We start from the raw sequence: 22,047 nt of genomic DNA on the forward strand, positions 1-22,047 counted from the left end.
ACTGAAAGTACTTGTGATGCAACTACTCTGCCACCTTATCATGCTTCCTGGCCAATGTTTATCCCTTAACCAGTGCCATCAAAACAGATTAATTGATCATTTATCTTGTTACTTGTGGGATCTTGCTGTGTGCAAATTGGCTGCTGCATTTGTTACACAACAATTGTAGTGCTTTGGGACATCCTCAGGATGTGAAAGATGCTTTCCTTTCCTTTTCCCTGCCCCCTTTCCCTCCTTCCATGTTTTTGGATTTTTTGTCAGCTTCAGTGTTTTTCCTGCACCGTTTTAGCTGGTGTAGTGTGGACTGGGGGTGAATGGATCTTCAGGCTCTGATTCAGTAATAAGAAGGATTCCCTTTTTATTTTTATTTTATTTTATTTCGAGATACAGCACTGAAACAGGCCCTTTGGCCCACCGAGTCTGTGCCGACCAACAACCACCCATTCATACTAATCCTACATTAATCCCATATTCTCTACAACATCCCCACCATTCTCCTGCCACCTACCTACACTAGGAGCAGTTTACAATGGCCAATTTACCTATCAACCTGCAAGTCTTTGACTGTGGGAGGAAACCGGAGCACCCGGCAGAAACCCACGCGGTCACAGGGAGAACTTGGAAACTCTGCACAGGCAGTACCCAGAACTGAACCCGGGTCGCTGGAGCTGTGAGGCTGCGGTGCTAACCACTGCGCCACCGTTTAAGCTATTACCTGACCAAAAACCTTTTGGTCAGCTATGTGGCCTGGTCCAATCTGCACCTTCTCCTTTGTTATCTCTTGCCCCACCCCCACCTCACTTGTTTATAATCTGTGACTTTTCTAATATTTGTCAGTTCCGAAGAAGGGTCACTGACCCGAAACGTTAACTCTGCTTCTCTTTCCACAGATGCTGCCAGACCTGCTGAGTGAATCCAGCATTTCTTGTTTTTGTGTCATTTGTACAACGCCTGGCTGTTCTTTGTGCAGCGCTTCTGGCTGCTTTAAGTGCTACGGATGTTAACTTGCTGGGGGCTTTCTTGTAGTTCAACAGTGCATTGCGCTCAGCGGCTATGACAGGTTCCAGCTCTACAAAGTGTGATTGAAACCACACAGCATTCTGCTTCTCTTGTTTGCCAAGGGTGGTCATTGCTGAGTCACAGATGGCATCTCTGATGTGGGCCCACTTGGTCTCTGCATCCCCTGCAGGAGTGTTTTGAAGGGCTTTTTCAAGTGAATTGAGAAACTTGTGACAGCTGTGGATAAGAAATTCAATCCTTCTGCTTGGAGAACATAAAGACAATATAAAGCTTCTCATTACAAAATGTGCTTTAAAAATTACTTAGATCTATAGAAGTACTTTGCATTGCAAGTTCAGTTCTGTTATTGGACCAATTCATTGCTTTTCCTATTCACTTTTTAAATTTCTTGGGCGGCACAGTGGCGCAGTGGTTAGCACCACAGCCTCACAGCTCCAGCGACCGGGGTTCAATTCTGGGTACTGCCTGTGTGGAGTTTGCAAGTTCTCCCTGTGTCTGCGTGGGTTTCCTCCCGGGTGCTCCGGTTTCCTCCCACATACCAAAGACTTGCTGGTTGATAGGTTAATTGGCCATTATAAATTGCCCCTAGCATAGGTAGGTGGTAGGGGAACATAGGGACAGGTGGGGATGTGGTAGGGATATGGAATTAGTATAGGATTAGTATAAATGGGTGGTTGATGGTCGGCACAGACGCGGTGGGCCGAAGGGCCTGTTTCAGTGCTGTATCTCTTAAACTAAACTAAAACTAAACATTAATTTACTGGTCAGGAATTTTTGTGCTTGGGATAATCCAAGTATAGTTACATTTAAAATCTTTCTAATAAAAACAGAAAATTCTAAAAATGGAGAGCAAGTTTGTTTGGTTCTGTAAAGAGAGCAGACATGTAAATGCTTTGTCAGATCATTTTCTATAGATGTAAAAGCTTATCTAGAATCCTTTATTCCTGTGAATATATTGAAAAAATTAATCTAAATACAAATTCAGTTTCTCTCCCCTGCCCCCCCTCTCTCTCTCTCTTCCCCCCCCCAACCAAATCTCTAAAGCATCTGGGAACAACCATCTTGTATTTCTTGAAGAATGATATCCTGGTGGTAGTTTAAAGACGTGCACACGCACTCCCTCAAAAATGCTATGTTACGCAAATTGTTAATTATTTCACACCACACGCCAGCCCCAGAATAACATGACAAGCTGTTCATTTATTCTCTTGCCTGTTGCACTTTTATATCCTTCAATGTAGGTTGCGACTAGTTACATCTGTCATTTTACCAGAACATTTTGAATTTTCCTTCTAATGAATTTAGACTGCAATTATATTGTAGGATCAAATTATGCAACATAATTAAATACTGGGGGGTATGTTGATATGAAGAAACCATCCATTTCATATGTGAGGGCTGAGTGTAACAACATTTACAATATTAGGCATTCAGGGTTTTGCTTCTGGAATGTTGGCCAGTGTGAAAACTCATCAGTGATTTGGTATTTCTAGGCATCTGTGCTTTTTGACAAGTGCTTCTTCTGTATTGAAAGTGAATTCAATACATATGTGCGCTAATACCAACCAGTTTCCAGCCAGAGTACCAGATTTGAATTGGCGTCTAACATTAAACGAGAGATCATGGCAGCTAACTTTTTTCCATTCCTCTTTGAGCAGGTTCAAAGACCTTGGACTACTCAAATGGCCTGTTTGACTGCCAGTCACCTAACTCCCCGTATATTGGTGGGCTGCGAGTATTACACCTTGTAGAAGATCTTCGTGGACTGCTGGAGTTAATGGAGAGTGAGGAGAAGGATGGACTGCGGTGTCAGATACCAGACTCTACTGCAGAACTTCTGGGTGAATGGTTACAGAGTCACCTGGTGAGCGGCTTGGTATCAAATGTTTACTTTCACTGGTTCTTGTTTGTTCCTTCCAAGTTCTTCAACTTAAATGTGCCTTTCCTCACTTTAAAAAAAAAAAATTATTCCTGGAATGTGGATGTGGCTGGCAAAGCCAGCATTTATTGCCCATCCCTTTTTTAAAATACTTATGTCCATTTACTTGCAAAATGGAGAACAATATTCTGGGGTATGGTGGGAATACAGAAGATTCGAGAAGTACTTGCATTATAAAGATTGCCTCCTTGTCTAGTATGTCCTCTGTAGATTTTTAAATCCTTTAGCACTTTACCACGAAGCCATGTGCCATGTACAGCTATTTTGCAGCTGCTGGTTAGACTGCAGCTTGTTTAACAGGTAGTTAAGAGATATTACAAAAGCAAAATGCGGCAGATGCTGGAAATCTAAAATAAAAACGGATAATTCTGGAAATACTCAGGTTTGGTAGCATCTGTGGAGAGAGAAACAGTTATCGTTTCAGGTTGATGACCTTTCATTAGAAGTGAAAAAAGGTCGCAAACCTGAAACGTTAACTGTTTCTCTCTCTACAGATGCTGCCAGATCCACTGAGTACTTCCAGCATTTTGTATTTTTATTTTGTTAAAAGATGTTGCTGAGGCAGATTGATATGGAAAGCATGTTGCCATATATTGTTGATTTGAAACAGTAGACTAGTTTTCTGGTCAACAACTCATCCATCCAGCAGTAAAAGAACTATATTCATTTAGTGTTTTATTTTTAAAACACCATTTAGGTGGGCTACACCTTCCTTACATTTTGATCTCTTCCCCCTCACAGCGCCCCCCCCCCCCCCCCCCAAAGTGGGGGGTGCACTTGAATTAGGGTTCAACTTTGCCAACTCCCATTGGCTTATCAGTGGGCCTTCAACTGACCATACTAACTCCCACTCTCCCCTTTCTGAAACTTGAATAATCTGAATTCTCATCCTATTGAAACAAACAGCTAAAGTCCAACCCTATTTTGGATTCCTCAAAGAAAATCTTGCAGAAAGGTGTAAGCAGTAAGTAGTTGCTGTTTCTAGGCTTTAACTTTTTTTGCTATAATCTCATTTATATGTGTAAACAGGTCCTGTAATTACTGAAAAGTAAGATAATTTGGCTGCTGGTTGTAGCTGTAAACATCAATTTCAAAAATGGGAGGAAACTTGAAAAATAAACATGCACACTTCACCTCAGTTGACCTATTTCAAGAGGATGTAAATCATTGGTGGGCCCTTGAGTGGCAGCATCAAAATAAGGCTGGCAGTGGGTTTTCTTTTTAATAATAGAAAGCAGAAACTGTTCAGAGTGGCTTGCAGTGTGACAGTGCAGCATAAATAGTCTTGGGGATTTTCTAGAACTTTGGGGGCATCTGTTCAGTGGTTCAGCATTTTATGCGTTGTAATCTTTTTCATCCTTGCTAATTTAATTTATTGCTTGGTCCCCCCGTCCGCCCCTTGCTGGTCATTCTGTGAAATATTTTCTTTGATCACTGATCAGAGGAAGCATATAAAAGCAAAATAGCTTGCATTTACACATCACCTTTCACAGCTTCATAGGATTATGGAGAATTACAACATGGAAACTGTCTGTTTGACCTGTCCACTCTGTGTTGGTCTTTGCACTGCTGCTCCAGTGTGCCTATGTTTTCTCATTTCTATTTCTCTTTCTTTCAACCATCTATCTGATCTAATCTTGAATGTTTATTTTTAACTTTACTCATGACTGATACTTTACATTGCAGAGGCTCAAACGCTCTGCTTTTTAAAAAACATTTTCCTGCTGTCTGTCCTTGCGTTTAATTGATATCTTATTTTCCCTCATTCTGCACTGCTCAATCACTGTAGGGTATCACAAAAAGCTTTACAGCCAATTAATTATTTTCCGAGTGCATTCAATTTACCCACTACAAGGTCCCACAACCAGCAATAAGATAAATGACCTGTTAATGTGTTGTGGTGTTGCTTGAAGGAGGAATGTTGGCCAGCATACAGGGAGAACTCCCTGATCTTCAGATAATGCGATGGGATCTATTGCATTCACCGAACAGGCAAATTGTTTAACATCTCATCCATAAGACAGCACCTCCAACAATGCAGCACTCGCCTCAGTACTGGTGTCAGTCTAGATTCTGTGCTCAAATCCTGCAATGGGGCTTGGAGGTCAGAGTGCCCTTACCACTGAGCCAGGTGTGTATGTGTGTAACTGTTGTGGCCGAGTATTAATTATAGCTTTTATTTTGTTTCCAGTGGACTATTGAGAGAAGCTTTTAGTCTGTCAGACAGTGCCATCCTGTGGTGACTGCATATCATTACCAGTCAATATTAATGTTTTAGTTTTTCTATTTAATAACATACACATGGATTTGGACAAACCAAATTAAAGTAATAGTGTTTTGGTGTGTAAAAGAATCTTTTCTTGAATGTATTCACTGCATACTCGTTAAATGGTTATTTGTACTAAAAAGTGAAGCTAGCACAGTTAATAATGAAATTGGCATCTTAAAAATAAAAAATGGTAACTAGATAGGAAATTTGTTTTAGGATTATCATCAAATTTTTTTTAAAATCTCAAGTGCTGCTTTTCTGTTCTCAGGTGTCTGTGATATCAGGGTTATGATCACATAGTGTTATGTTACTGGGCTAGTAATCCAGAGGCCTGGACTAATGATTCAGTTAACTAAATAAATCTGGAATTAAGAAACTAGAATAAGTAATGATGACCATGACACTACTGGATTGTTGTAAAAATCTGTCTGGTTCACCAATGTCCTTTAGGGAAGGAAATTTGTTGTCCTTACTTGGTCTGGCCTATATGTGACTCCAAACTCTCAGCAGTGCAGTTGGTTTTTAACTGTTCTCTGAAATGGCCTAGCAAGCCACTCAGCTGTATCAAAACAAACTGCTACGCTTGCAGTAGTTTAAGAAGGGGTCTCACCACCATCTTCTCAAGGGCAATTGGAGGCGGGGAATAAATGCTGGCCTTGCCAGCTAAATGTTCCAGGATTTAGAAGCTTCAGGCGGGATAGAGGGGGATGTAAAAGGGGTGGGGGAGTTGCATTACTTTGTTAAGGAGAATATCACAGCTGTACTGCGGGAGGACACCTCAGAGGGGTCGTGCAGTGAGGCAATATGGGTGGAGCTCAGGAATAGGAAGGGTGCAGTCACGATGTTGGGGGTTTACTACAGGCCTCTCAACAGCCAGCGGGAGGTACAGGAGCAGATATGTAGACATATTTTGGAAAGATATAAAGGTAACAGGGTTGTAGTGGTGGGTGATTTTAACTTCCCCTATATTGACTGGGACTCACTTAGTGCTAGGGGCTGAGATGGGGCAGAATTTGTAAGGAGCATCCAGGAGGGCTTCTTGAAACAATATGTAGATAGTCCAACTAGGGATGGGGCCGTACTGGACCTGGTATGGGGAATGAGCCCGGCCAGGTGGTCGAAGTTTCAGTAGGGGAGCATTTCGGGAACAGTCACCATAATTCCATAAGTTTTAAGGTACTTGTGGATAAGGATAAGAGTAGTCCTCGGGTGAAGGTGCTAAATTTGGGGAAGGCTAATTATAACAATATTAGGCAGGAACTGAGGAATTTAGATTGGGGGTGGCTGTTTGAGGGTAAATCAACATCTGACATGTGGGAGTCTTTCAAATGTCAGCTGATTAGAATCCAGGACCAACATGTTCCTGTGAGGAAGAAGGATAAGTTTGGCAAGTTTCGGGAACCTTGGATAACGCGGGATATTGTGAGCCAAGTCAAAAAGAAAAAGGAAGCATTCGTAAGGGCTGGAAGGCTAGGAACAGATGAATCCCTTGAATATAAAGACAGTAGAAAGGAACTTAAGCAAGGAGTCAGGAGGGCTAAAAGGGGTCATGAAAAGTCATTGGCAAACAGGATTAAGGATAATCCCAAGGCTTTTTATACGTATATAAAGAGCAAGAGGGTAACTGGGGAAAGGGTTGGCCCACTCAAGGACAGAGAAGGGAGTCTATGTCTGGAGCCAGAGGAAATGGGCGAGGTGCTAAATGAGTACTTTGCATCATTGGTGGATGATGAGCCTAGGGAAGGGAGTATAGATAGTCTCAGTCATCTCATTATCAAAAAGGAGGAGGTGTTGGGTGTCTTGCAAAGCATTAAGGTAGATAAGTCCCCAGGGCCTGATGGGATCTACCCCAGAATACTGAGGGAGACCAGGGAAGAAATTGCTGGGGCCTTGACAGAAATCTTTGCATCCTCATTGGCTGCAGGTGAGGTCCCAGAGGACTGGAGAATAGCCAATGTTGTATAAGAAGGGTAGCAAGGATAATCCAGGAAATTATAGGCCGGTGAGCCTTGCATCAGTGGAAATTATTAGAGAGGATTCTTCGGGACAGGATTTACTCCCATTTGGAAATAAATGGACTTATTAGTGAGAGGCAGCATGGTTTTGTGAAGGGGAGGTCGTGTCTCACTAATTTGATTGAGTTTTTTGAGGGAGTGACGAAGATGATTGATGAAGGAAGGGCAGTGGATGTTGTCTATATGGACTTCAGTAAAGCCTTTGACAAGGTCCCTCATGGCAGACTGGTACAAAAGGTGAAGTCACACGGGATCGGAGGTGAGCCGGCAAGATGGATACAGAACTGGCTCTGTCATAGAAGACAGAGGGTAGCAGTGGGAGGGTGCTTTTCTGAATGGAGGGATGTGACTAGTGGTGTTCCACAGGGATCAGTGCTGGGACCTTTGCTGTTTGTAGTATATATAAATGATTTGGAGGAAAATGTAGCTGGTCTAATTCGTAAGTTTGCGGATGACACAAAAGTTGGTGGAGTTGTGTATAGTGATGAGGATTGTCAGAGGATACAGCAGGATATAGATCGTTGGGAGACTTGGGCGGAGAAATGGCAGATGGAGTTTAATCCGTCAAATGTGAGGTAATGCATTTTGGAAGGTCTAATGCAGGTGGGAAGTATACAGTAAATGGCAGAACCCTTAGGAGTATTGACAGGCAGAGAGATCTGGGCGTACAGGTCCACAGGTCACTGAAAGTGGCAACGCAGGTGGATAAGGTAGTCAAGAAGGCATACGGCATGCTTGCCTTCGTCGGTCGGGGCATAGAGTATAAAAATTGGCAAGTCATGCTGCAGCTGTACAGAACCTTAGTTAGGCCACACTTAGAATATTGCGTGCAATTCTGGTCGCCACACTACCAGAAGGACGTGGAGGCTTTGGAGAGGGTACAGAAGAGGCTTATCAGGATGTTGCCTGGTCTGGAGGGCATTAGCTATGAGGAGAGATTGGATAAACTCGGATTGTTTTCACTGGAATGACGGAGGTGGAGGGGCGACATGATAGAGGTTTACAAAGTTATGAGCGGCATGGACAGAGTGGATAGTCAGAAGCTTTTTCCCAGGGTGGAAGAGTCAGTTACTAGGTGACATAGGTTTAAGGTGCGAGGGGCAAAGTTTAGAGGGGATGTGCGAGGCAAGTTCTTTTCACAGAGGGTGGTGAGTGCCTGGAACTTGCTGCCGGGGGAGATGGTGGAAGTAGGTACGATAATGACGTTGAAGAGGCATCTTGACAAGTACATGAATAGGATGGGAATAGAGGGATACAGTCCCCGGAAGTGCAGAAGGTGTTAATTTAGGCAGGCATCAAGATCGGCGCAGGTTTGGAGGGCTGAATGGCCTGTTCCTGTGCTGTACTGTTCTTTGTTCTTTGCCAGCATTGCCCACATCCCACAAATTAAAAAAAGGTTACCACTTGTGGGGCTTTGCAGTGTGTCAGTTGCGCCCACACTTGGCTATGTAACAACAGTGGTTTCAATATTCATTTTCTGAATCCCCTTGTGAAGTCCTGAAGAACAAAAAAGATGCTATATAAATGCACATTTTTTTCTCTTGCTTCCCTTTTATTCGGTTTCGCTTAAACAGTACACACAATGGGTTGACATTAAGTTCCATAAATACTTGTGACTTTAGTATATAACTTGCAGTCAACTGCCATGAGTAGTGCCATACAATAAGGTACTGCACATGTCCCTGCCATATATGCTATACTATTTATCCTGTTCAAGTACATCAGGTTTGTACGAGTACTTTGATTCTGAGCAGATGTAGTGCCCCAGTTACTGTAGCATTTAGGTCAAGGCTGTCCTTGCACTTATCTCATACGAACATACATACGAACATACATACGAACATACATACGAACATACATACGAACATACATACGAACATACATACGAACATACATACGAACATACATACGAACATACATACGAACATACATACGAACATACATACGAACATACATACGAACATACATACGAACATACATACGAACATACATACGAACATACATACGAACATACATACGAACATACATACGAACATACATACGAACATACATACGAACATACATACGAACATACATACGAACATACATACGAACATACATACGAACATACATACGAACATACATACGAACATACATACGAACATACATACGAACATACATACGAACATACATACGAACATACATACGAACATACATACGAACATACATACGAACATACATACGAACATACATACGAACATACATACGAACATACATACGAACATACATACGAACATACATACGAACATACATTATTCTGTAGGTCTTTGGTCTCTTACTTAAAGCAATTGCTGGACTTGACTATGATCAGGAAATAAATGGGGAAGAAAAGCAGAGGCAGAAATACTGCACAAAGTTAAAAAGGAGAAATAGGCAGGGAGATGGGAAAGGAAGACAGGAAATTAAAGCATGCAGCCTCAGCTGTTTCAGCACTGTCACTGTGCCACCAACTGGCATGAGGGTATAATTACTGCATGACAATTTTGTTTAGTCAATTCCCATTATCTATATACATAGAGGAATGTATATTGGAGACATAAAAATGAGGACAGAATGTATACTTAAAAATGGGGACTAAATTACATCTGTGTGGTCAGGTCGAATGATCACCTACCCTCTACCCCCACTCCATCTGAAGACTGGACTTAGTATGAACTCTGTGTGTCATGAGAATGTGGGAACTTGAGAAATAAGAGCAGGAGTAGGCCATTCAGCCAACAGATCACGGCTGATCATCTACCTCTACGCCATTTCCCCCCACTATCCCCATATCCCTTAATGTCATTAGTATCCAGAAATCTATCTACTTCTGTCTTGAACATGCTCAATGATTGAGCTTCCACAGCCTTCTGGGGCAGAGAATTCCACAGGTTCACCAGCCTCTGAATAAAGAAATTCCTCCTTATCTCAGTCTTAAATGGCCTGCCCCTTATTCTGTGACTGTCCCCTGGTTCTAGACTCACCAGTCAGAGGAAACATCCTTTCTATATCTACCCTATCTTGTCCTGTAAGAATTTTGTAAATTTCAATGAGATCACCCCTCATTCTTGGAAACTCTAGAGAATACAGGCTCAGTTTTTGCACTCTCTCCTCATAAGACAATCCCACCATCCCAGGGATTATTCTGTGAACCTCCGCTGCACTTCCGCTATGGCAAGTATATCCTTCCTTGGATAAGGAGACCAATACAGTACACAGTACTCCAGGTGCAGTCTCGCCAGGGCTTTGTACATTTGCAGAAAGACATTATTACCCCTGTACACTCATCCCCTTGCAATGAAGGGCAATATACCATTTGCCTTCCTAATTGCTTGCTGCACCTGAGTACTAGCTTTGTGACTCATGAACAAGGACAGCCAGGACCCTTTGGACATCAACACTTCCCAACCCCTCTACATTTAAGAAATACTCTGCCTTTCTGTTTTTTCTACCGAAGTGGATCACCTCACACTACTTCAAGTTATATTCCATCTGCCATGTTCTTGCCCATTCACTTAGCCTGTCCAAAACCCTTTGAATCCTCCTTGCATCCTCCTCACAACCTCCATTCCCATCTAGTTTTGTCATCAGCAAATTTGGCAATATTACATTTGGTACCCACGTCCAACTCATTGATATAGATTGTAAACAGCTGTGGCCCAAGCACTGATCCTTGTGGCACCCCACTAGTAACAGTCTGCCATCCTGAGAATGACCTGTTTATTCCTACTCTGTGCTTTCTGTCTGTTGTAATGCCACATGACTTCCCATCATATTCATTTGTCTGTTAATTTCAACAAATCATTACACATTTGCAAACAATGTGATTGTTTTAAAACAAACAGGAAAGTATCAGATATCTCTCAAAGCGTGCATGTGCATTATACGAGACAGTAGCTGATGTCATGGTCATGTATGTGAACAAACATTTTAGTTCAATGCGTAGCGTTAAATGCACTAAAGATCATTGTTTGCTTCCGACATTTGTATTGGATTCCATATTGGCAGCATTCCTCTCTGAAAAATTCCTTTGAAACTGAATCATGCTACCCTATTTGACCCAAATGATACCTAATGAACAATAAATTATTTATTATGGCTGAATATTGCAGCAGCTGTTTGCTGCATGGTATTGAATGATTTCACTAGCATTGCACTTGAGCAAAACAAGTACCAGGGAAACAATTTCAGTAAAAGTCAGAAAAGCATAGGCAGGTGCCAGAAATCTATTTCTAGATGTTCTCGTGATATAAAGTGCTATCAGGTACCCAAGATGAATGCAGATGAGCAAGGCTATTTGGCCCTTCTGATTTCTACAGCATCCAGGCACTTCTTGAATGATTCCAGGGTTTTCAGTTCCGCTACTCTGCCCATGAATTCTTTGACGGTCATAAATTTGTCTTTCACTAGTTTGAATCTGTGTCCCCATATCCTTCGCCCTGGCTGTTCAAGGAAGCCTGAGATGTTCTGGTGTTTGTTTTTAATGTAATTTTCTGAATCAGCCTTTTCCATACAGTTCACTGTTACGTACTTTCCATTAGATCACACTTCAGTTGACATCTTTCAAGGCTGAGAATGCCAAATTTCTCTAGTCTCTCCTAGCTTAGGCTTTTCTTTCTGAACTGCCTCCAGGGTTTGAATTCCTCCATGCCTTGGTGATAAGAGCTTGGCACAGTAATCAGTGTGGTCTAACTAGAGATTTGCAATTTGAACATAACACTGACTGGTACTCTACTAATGTTTCTCTATAGTTGACCATTCTAATTGCTTTGCTGATTGAACCAGTACAGAACAGCATTCAATTACAGTTATTAGATCCTGTTTTTTATAGAAATGTGTTTTATAAAATTGAACTTTAGGAGCAATGATTTACACTATCGGATGTTAAGTTCGTTCATTTGATACTATTTCACCCATTCAGAGGACTGGATATGTTGCAAAAGGTGTTTTTTACTTGACTGAATAGTGTATTATCAGAAAACTTTACATGTGCTTTACAAGTTAGTGGATGCCTTTTAATAGGCTGCTTTATTAATTTGTCTGCAATTAGTGGCTCAACGGCAGAAAGGGTGGTTGATGCAAGTATAGAGGGGAGTTTATCCACTGTCACTGTAAAGGGTATAGGATGTATCTGTGGACTTGAAAGATTATCCCTGGTCCAGTATATAGTGTGAAGTATGTTATGCAGAGGTGTTTGTAAAAGGTGCTATAATGAGCTGAATTATATTGATGGTTATAAAATACTGAGATCTTAGTTTATCATTGCTCTATCTGGGAAAAAGAGTCCACACTGCTTGAGGATCTCAATGTCCTGGGCAGCCTTTAGAATCAGCACATAGTGAGTTAAAACCTCTTTCTGCTGAATATAGGATTGCAAGCCACTTATTCTGTAAGGGGGTACAGGGAACTGGAATCTCCACAGATAAAGAGGATGATGCATTGTCTGAAAGTAAAAGCTCAGCAATGTCTGTATCCTATCCCTGGTGCCTGTGAGAAATGGTGCTGAGCAAATTAAGACAGTCAACTATGGTAATGAGATAATTGGAAGGGATTAAAAAGGACAAAATGTGTTTTAGATGTGTGCATGTAGCTTTGTTTCACTATTAAATGACTATAATGTGTATATTGGTTTCGCTACAATTAATTGGTTATACTGTCACCTGCCATCTTTGCTTCACTGATTTATTGATAATATGAATGAAATGTAATGATCAAAGCTAAAAATGGTATTTAAATGTTAGCAAATCACTGTATGGGAGCATTCATACAGGAATCGTATGTCTCAAAGGCCTGATTCTGCACTGGAATAACTGCACGTGTGTGTACTCTGATGTTCAAGGTAATGAGATGAAATTGAACGAGAAAGCAGTCCAACCCCCTCATCCTTGTAGGAGCTGGATCAAATCTCAAAAAAAAAAAGAAAAGATCCAGTTTTCTGTCATTGGTGGTGGCTGAACTATAGGAAGAAACTGTTACTGAGAAGCCTGTTAAAATTGGGCATATTGATGATTTTGCAACATGACTGTTCAGAGTATGGCTTTTATTCCCCCTTAAGTTGAAGATGTTGACTCTTTGCTGAGGCTTCTGCTTCCCTGTAGTCTGAGTGGTCTTGTTGTGGTAACTCCAGTGTTTCCAGGTTCTGGTTGATTCAAACGTCTGTTGATCTGCCTGATTACTGAATCTGTCTTAAAGGGTTTCTGAGCCCTGATTGTTCTCCCAGCTGTACATTGCTCTTCTGAAATGTAATTCTTTTAAGCTCATTGTGTATGCAGTGGTGAATGTGTTCTTTGCACAGCTGGTAGCACTTTTGTCTGAGTCAAAAGGTTGTGGGTTCGATCCCCACTCCCATACTTGCTCGCATAACTGAGGCTGACATGTCAGTGCAGGACTGAGTATGCTGCAGATTCTCTAAGTGGACATTAAAGCTTGTAACACTATTGAAAGAAAAAGAGTGTTTGTAAAATCATTGAATAGTACAGCACAGAAGGAGGCCGTTCGGCCCATTGAGTCTGCACTGCTCTCTCTGGTTCTTGCCCACCATTCTTTCCTCAGGCAAAACAGAGTAGATTCTGTTTGTGGGGCTTATTGTACAATATGACATATGTTTGCTTATGTATGTGGCTTCACTTAAGTTATGTAAAGCACTTTGAGTCATCCAGTGAGTCGTCTTTCCTTCTACCATTCGTATATACAGTCGCTCCCAAATTCCGATCAAGCTTGGCTCTGCTATTTGTACAAAGTCTCTGCATTTCTCTAACTCTGGCCTCTTCTGCACCCCCACACCTTCTGTCCACTATTGGTGTTGTGCCTTCACACATTTTGGCTCTAAGCTCAGGATTTCTCTCCCTAAACCTATGCACCGTCTCTCCTCCTTCTGAGACCCCCCCCCCCCCCCCCCCCTTTAAAACCCACCTATTTGACTAAGCTTTTGGGTTTTCTTCTTACATGGGATGTGGGCATCGCTGGCAAGGCCAGCATTTGTTGCCCATCCCTAACCACTCTTGAGAAGGTGGTGGTGAGCTGCTGTCTTGAATCGCTGCAGTCCTTGTAGTGTAGGTACACCAACAGTGCTGTTAGGAAGGGAGCCCCTCTTAATATCTTTTTCTTTCAAGTCCACTTGTCAGATTGTCTGTCCATGAATTTCCTTGGGATGTTTTTCACTCTTAACTTGCATTTGTGTAGCACCTTTGTATGCCTACCCATTGCTGGCATTATTTGGAATGATGCCAGGTTTGTGATATCGCTATTTGGTGCAGCAGTTAACTACTATGCAGTCAACCATCGCTACTCCTTAAATCTATAATAATGCAACATTTTTGTGTCTAACAATGGCCAACCACATTCATATTTCAGAATATATTAATATTTATGGGGTAAATTTAAGAGATTGGGCTAAAATAGCACAGAGCAAGATATCCATTTGCAGCATGTCCATTCCACCTGATTGGTGCTGGTGAGTTCTCTTTAGAAAGGCGCCTTGATCTAGCTATCTCCTTTGTCACACCACTGAGTATTTGCTGATTTGTTGCAAAAACTTAGGTTTGGAGATGGAGGAAGTGATGCCTGCTGCTGGTCTGTGGTTTGTTTCTTTTTGGGCCAAATGGACTAGCATTGAGTTTCAGCTGGAAGGGGGTGGGAAACCATCAACTCTGATGGTTTCTGCAGCACCAAATGGGAAATGTTTAAAAAAAAAAAAAAAAAAATCCTTGGAACTGAAATTAAATTAAACTGGGCAAATATGGCAGAAATGTTCACCCAGAAAGATCTACAAACAGTAATAAATAAATATTTATGCAACACTCAAGTCTACAGGGCCTCCCAAAGAGCTTCAATCAATGAAATAACTTTTGAAATGTAGCCACTTTTGTGTAGGTAAATGCATTAGCCAGTTTGTGCACAGCAAGATCCCACAAACTGCAATGACCAGTTAATCTGTTTTTGGTGTTTGAGAAAGATGGCCCAGGGCACGAGAGAGCTCCCTGCTCCTCATGGAGCAGTGCAGATACAATCTCATCCACAAGATGACACCTCTGACAATGCAGCGCTCCTCAATTCTGCATTTATCAACTTAGATTGTGCTCAAATCCATAAACTATTAGCCAGAACTGTTTGACTTAACAGCGAGAATGTAACCAACTAAGTCAGCTGGCATTATACAATTTACACACAAAACCAAAACGCATGCACTTTTGGGAGGTGGAAGAGAAGTTGGTATTTTCACAATACTCTTAGCATTACTGATTCCAATCGAATGCAGTCATTTTTTTTCTAGGATTGAGTAAAAATAGTTGTCCATCAGTTCTATATTTTAAACTAACAGATCTACTGTGTTCATAAATACTAGGGTTTAGAACTAAACATGCGTTCTGAAGTTTAGTTACTAACATGGTAATTGCTCAAATAATCCCTGTGAGATCATAGTATGTTTCAATACAGAAAAGAAATTGCTTTTGAGCACATGAGCCACCTAGTCTTTACTACCCTTTAATGTTTTTAGTAACCATTTAATTCCCCTTTTAAAAATAATGTATTGACTCTTTCAATGACTATCTGTAACGGTGAAGTCTACACTATAACCCTCTGTAAAGTGTTTTTCTAACCTCCCTTCTAATTCTTCAGGGAAAGTCTGTCAAATCAGCATATCTATACAGTTTTAGCTGGTGTATACTGCTATTGTCTGGGTGGAAGCCTTACCACTGCTATGTCCAGACTGGCCAAGAGAGTGTGGGAAAATGGCGCACTGACACGGAACACAAAAGTCAGAGTGTATCAGGCCTGTGTCCTCAGTACCTTGCTCTACGGCAGCGAGGCCTGGACAACGTATGCCAGCCAAGAGCGACGTCTCAATTCATTCCATCTTTGCTGCCTTCGGAGAATACTTGGCATCAGGTGGCAGGACTATATCTTCAACACAGAAGTCCTTGAAGCGGCCAACACCCCCAGCTTATACACACTACTGAGTCAGCGGCGCTTGAGATGGCTTTGCCATGTGAGCCGCATGGAAGATGGCAGGATCCCCAAAGACACATTGTACAGCGAGCTCACCACTGGTATCAGACCCACCGGCCGTCCATGTCTCCGCTTTAAAGACGTCTGCAAATGCGACATGAAGTCCTGTGACATTGATCACAAGTCGTGGGAGTCAGTTGCCAGCATTCGCCAGAGCTGGCGGGCAGCCATAAAGACAGGGCTAAATTGTGGCGAGTCGAAGAGACTTAGTAGTTGGCAGGAAAAAAGACAGAGGCGCAAGGGGAGAGCCAACTGTGCAACAGCCCCGACAAACAAATTTCTCTGCAGCACCTGTGGAAGAGCCTGTCACTCCAGAATTGGCCTTTATAGCCACTCCAGGCGCTGCTTCACAAACCACTGACCACCTCCAGGCGCGTATCCATTGTCTCTCGAGATAAGGAGGCCCAAAAGAACTGCTATTGTCAGGCGCAATGTTTTTAACTGCTTGAGAGTTTCAAGAACCAGGTCAATGACTGGTTTTCCTTTTTTGTATTTTTTAAATGTTTTACTTTTGTTAAAGTGGGGCAGCTTTCACTAGATAATACATATATTCCATAATTACGTATATTCATATGATATAGATTTAAAGGCTGTAAGTGTATGCATTGTACTTGTGATGCTGTTTATTTAAGGACATTGGTGCAAACCTGTTCCTACAATAAGCTAGTTACTATGCAGACTTGTACTTAGCAGAAACAAACAAGTGAATGCCAATTCAAGTGGAATTTTTTTTTAGAGCTGCTGACAAGTTTGGTGGTCAGATCCTGCTTATGTTCCCTCCTGCTGAAATAAACTGCCTTAAAGTGGAATAATTTCCCATCTGGAGTGTCCACACAATAGTTTGAGTCAACTAAGGCACATTCCTGGAGGGGTGTCAATGGTAATTGTAGGATTTTTTTTAAGCAACAGCTGGAAGCACACCGGTGTGTCCCCAAACAGACGGGCAGCTGGGCTTGGAATGCAACAAGCCATTTGTCACCCTGTTAACAAAGTTCAGTGTCTAATACCAGTGCTACATTGCTAAGGATTTTCCCCATTAATAGGCGGTGTACCAGAATGGAGAGAGAATTGGACATTTACAAGCACTTCAAATGGCTGAAAAGGGTAAGATTAGCAAGAATTGATTCTGTAAGTAGAATTCAGCAGAAGAAAGCAATCAGCAATTGCTGTATAGTTTTATGTTTAATTAAACTACTTGTAATACTTGTAATACTGCAGTGAGAGGCAAAAAATGGCACTGTTTGTTAAATTTGAGGGAATTATCTGGTGCTATTCATGCGTTCAGCCCTGCCACTAAATTATGTACAGGTATGTAGAATTATGCTACAACTTTAGTGAAACAAAGGACTCGACAACCCTTTTTACACATGGGTTAGATTTTCAGCTGCTGTCAGTGCTGAGTCTTTGGTTAAAATATGATTAGCTATTTTTATGTTGGATTTTATATTGATTGAACATCAGAATTTATTGTAAACCAAATAGACCATGTTATTCTTTGTTGGCAAAATTTGACTTTTACAGCCTCACTCGTATTTTAAATGTACGTTGCTTTCCAAATCACTGCCATAGTGTCACAAGTAGCTAAAGAGCAGCAAATTATTGTATCTACAGACAAGAACTGTAGAATACATAGATTTTTTAAAAATTATGTATTTCATAGGCAGTACACTGCTACTCAGTGGCAAAACTTTCAGTCTTTTACCAACTCTTTGTGACCAGTTTTTTAAACCAGGTATATTGGACATGAGATAGAGTCAGAGTTATACAGCACAGAAATGGCCTTTAGGCCCATCGTGTCTGTGCCGGCCATCAAGCACCTATCTATTCTAATCCCATTTTCCAGCACTTAGCCCGTAGCCTTGTATGCTATGGCGTTTCAAGTGCTCATCTAAATACTAAAATGTTGTGCCTCTACCACCCCTTCAGATAGTGTGTTCCAGATTCCAACCACCCTCTGGGTGGAAATTTTTTTCCTCAAATCCCCTCTAAACCTCCTGCCCCTTAACTTATATCTATGCCCCCTGGCTATTGATCCCTCCGCTAAGGGAAAAAGTTTCTTCCTCTGTTTCCCATGGTAGGGGTGACTAAAACTAGAGGACATAGATTTAAGGTGAGAGGGAGGAGGTTTAAAGGGGATCAAAGGGGTAAATTTTTCACACAAAGAATAGTGGGTATCTGGAATGAGCTGCCTGAGGAGGTGGTGGAGGCAGGAGCAGTAGCAACATTTAAGAGGCATCTGGACAGGTATTTGAATGAGCAAGGCATAAAGGGATATGGAATTAATGCAGGCAGGTGGGATTAGTATAGATAGGCATTATGGTTGGCATGGACGCGGTGGGCCGAAGGGCCTCTTTCTATGCTGTACGACACTATAACTCTATCTATCTTATCAATGGCCCTCATAATTTTGTATACCTCAATCAGGTCCTCCCTCAGCCTTCTCTGCTCTAAGGAAAACAACCCTAGCCTAAAGGCCTGCTACCCGACCCAAACCCAATGGGACCCGACAACGTGTCTGGTTCGGGTCGGACCCATCTTCTGGCTCCAGCTTTCGGGTATGGGTTGGGCAGGACACACATGGTAAGTGCTCTGCTGGTAAGCATTAAAAATAAAAAAACTTACCCGAGCTGGCAGTACAGGACGAAACTGAATCTGCGCAGTGAGTGAGTGACGTCACTGACATCGCCACACATGCGCTGCAGCTTCGTGGAGGTTCCGAGTCGGAAGGTAAGTAAAGGGATAGTCGGGCTTGGGTCTGCTGTGGTTGGGGTCGGGTTCTTTTTCCCGACCTGAGCAGGCCTTTACCCTAGCCTATCCAGTCTCTCTTCATAGCTGAAATGCTCCAGCCCAGGCAACATCCTGGTGAATCTCCTCTGCATCCTCTCCAGTGCAATCACATCCTTCCTATAGTGCGGTGACCAGAACTCTACACAGTACTCCAGCTGTGGCCTAACTAGCGTTTTATACAGCTCCATCATAACCTCCCTGCTCTTATATTCTCTGCCTCGGCTAATAAAGGCAAGTATCCCATATGCATTCCTAACCACCTTATCTACCTGTGCTGCTGCCTTCAGTGATCTATGGACAAGTGTACCAAGGTCCACCTGACCCTCTGTACTTCCTAGGGTCCGACCACCCATTGTATATTCCCTTGCCTTGTTAGTCCTTCCAAAATGCATCACCTCACACTTCTCAGGATTGAATTCCATTTGCCACTGCTCTGCCCATCTTACCAGCCCATCTATATCGTCGTCTAATCTAAAGCTTTTCTCCTCACTGTTTACAACACCACCAATTTTCGTGTCATCTGTGAACTTACTGATCATGCCTCCTATATTCACGTCTAAATCATAATGTACACTTCAAACAGCAAGGGTGCCAGCACTGATCCCTGTGGTACACCACTGGTCACCGGCTTCCACTCTCAAAAACAACCTTCAACCATCGCCCTCTGCCTCCTATCACTAAGCCAATTTTGGATCCAATTTGCCAAATTACCCAGGATCCCCTGGGCTCTTACCAGCTTAACCAATCTCCCTTGCGGGACCTTATCAAAAGCCTTACTGAAGTCCATGTAGACTCATCAACTGCTTTACCCGCATCTGCACATCTAGTCACCTCCTCAAAAAATTCAGTCAAGTTTGTTCGACATGATCTCCCCCTGACACAGCTATACTGACTATCCCTGCCTCTCCAAGTGGAGATTAATGCTGTCCCTCAGAATTTTTTCCAAAAGTTTCCCTACCACTGTTAGACTCACTGGCCTGTAATTACCTGGTTTATCCCTGCTACCCTTCTTGAATAATGGTACCACATTTGCTGTCCTCCAGTCCTCTGGTACCTTTCCTGTGGCCAGAGAAGACTTGAAAATTTGTGTCAAAGCCCCTGCTGTCTCCTCTATTGCCTCACATAACAGCCTGGGATATATCTGATCTGGGCCTGGGGATTTATCCACTATTAAGCCCGCTAAAACAGCTAATACTTCCTCCTTTTCAATGCTAATTTGTTCAAGTATATCACAGTCCCCCTCCCTGATCTCTCCACCTACATCGTCCTTCTCCATAGTGAACACAAATGAAAAGTAATCATTTAAAACCTCACCTATGTCCTCCGGCCCCACGCGCACATTGCCACTTTGGTCCCTAATGGGCCCTACTCTTTCCCTGGTTATCCTCTTGCCCTTAATATACTTATAAAACGCCTTGGAATTTTCCTTTATCTTGCCCACCAATGTTTTTTCATGTCCCCTCTTCGCTCTACTAATTACTTTTTTTAAGTACTCCATTGCACTCCTCTAGGATATAAATAGGATATTTAAGTACTCCACCATACTCCTCTAGGGCCTCCGCTGTTTTCAGCGCTTTGAATCTGCCATAAGCCTCCCTTTTTTTCCCTTATCCCTTCCTCTATATCCCTGGACATCCAGGGTTCCCTGGACTTGATGGTCCTACTTTTCACCTTTATGGAAACATGTTGGCCCTGAACACTCTTTACTTCCTTTTTGAATGACTTCCACTGGTCTGATGTAGACTTTCCTACAAGTAGCTGCTCCCAGTCCACTTTGGCCAGATCCTGTTTTATCATATTGAAATTGGCCTTCCCCCAACTCAGTACTTTTATTTCCGGTCCATCTTTGTCCTTTTCTATAACTACCTTAAATCTTAGAGTTATGGTCGCTATCCTCGAAATGCTTCCCCACTGAAACTTCTACCACTTGCCCGGCTTCATTCCCCTCTTGTAAGACTTTCTACGTGCTGGCTGAAAAAACTCTTCTGTTTGCATTTTAAGAATTCTGCCCCCTTTAAGCCTTTTGCACTAAGACTATCCCAGTTGATATTGGGGAAGTTGAAATCCCCTATTATAACCCTATCATTTTTACACCTCTTTGAGATGTAAGAGTAGTTCCCTAAGTAATAGTGATTAATACTGCCACATAAACCTCCAGCCTACTAATGAAAGTTGTACTTATCATTAGTTTAGTTGTCACATTTAGTGTGAACAGCTGCATTAATGACCAGCGCAGTTCAGTATTGGTTAAGGGATAAACTAAGGCTGGGAAGAACTCCCCTGTTCTTTGAAATAATACCATGGGCTCTTTTATGTCCACCCGAGGGGGCCGTCTATGTTGACTATCTGATCCAAAAGATGGCATCTCTGACAGTGCAATGTTTCCTCAGCACTGCAGTTCAGTGTCAACCAAAATATTGTGCCAAGTCTCTGGAGTAGAACTTGAACCCATAACTTAGAAGAGAGCACTAGCACTGAGCCCTGGCTGACAGTGCAGATGAGCAGCTCAGTGGAAGTTGTGTTGAGATAGGGGTGGATGTGGGTGATATTGAGTTGGAATTAGCTTGTCTTTTTGATGGCGAGGATATGGGGTTGGAAGTTCTGCTTGGAGTTGAATAGGGTGGCAAGATTGCAAACTGTCTGGTTCAACCTCAGACAATGGCTGGGAAACGGTGATGGAGTGCAGTGGGAATACACGTAATGGAAACGGACAACGGCGTCGGTCATCCCCGTGTTTAGCTGGAGGAAATTGTGACTCATCCATGACTGGATGTTAGATGACAGTTTAGCAATGCTGGGTGTTGTCAGCACATAATTGGGAGCTGACCCCACATCTTCAGGTGATATCGCCATGTAGAGCATGGCTACCCGACCCGAACCTGACTGAACCCAACGATGTGTCGGGCTTGGCTCGGGCCGGATCGGACACACTCTTATCACCACCTCTGGTAAGTGTCTCCAATGTTAATGTACTTTTTGGACTTGAAAGG

At 42.4% G+C, this 22,047-nt stretch overlaps 1 protein-coding gene across 6 annotated transcripts in view; it reads left to right on the top strand.

Annotated features, from left to right (window-relative positions):
* The window catches only part of ppfibp1b (PPFIA binding protein 1b), a 180,907-nt gene that overhangs the window by 92,090 nt on the left and 66,770 nt on the right, over window positions 1–22,047 (top strand). For all 6 annotated transcript variants that reach the window (XM_068050205.1, XM_068050202.1, XM_068050208.1 and 3 more), the window contains exon 3: window positions 2,679–2,884. In XM_068050205.1, coding sequence (XP_067906306.1) covers window positions 2,679–2,884 — 206 coding nt within the window. The remainder of the gene's footprint in view (window positions 1–2,678; window positions 2,885–22,047) is intronic.

This window comes from Heterodontus francisci, chromosome 18 (assembly GCF_036365525.1).
Source record: "Heterodontus francisci isolate sHetFra1 chromosome 18, sHetFra1.hap1, whole genome shotgun sequence".
Taxonomy (NCBI): Eukaryota; Metazoa; Chordata; class Chondrichthyes; order Heterodontiformes; family Heterodontidae; genus Heterodontus; species Heterodontus francisci.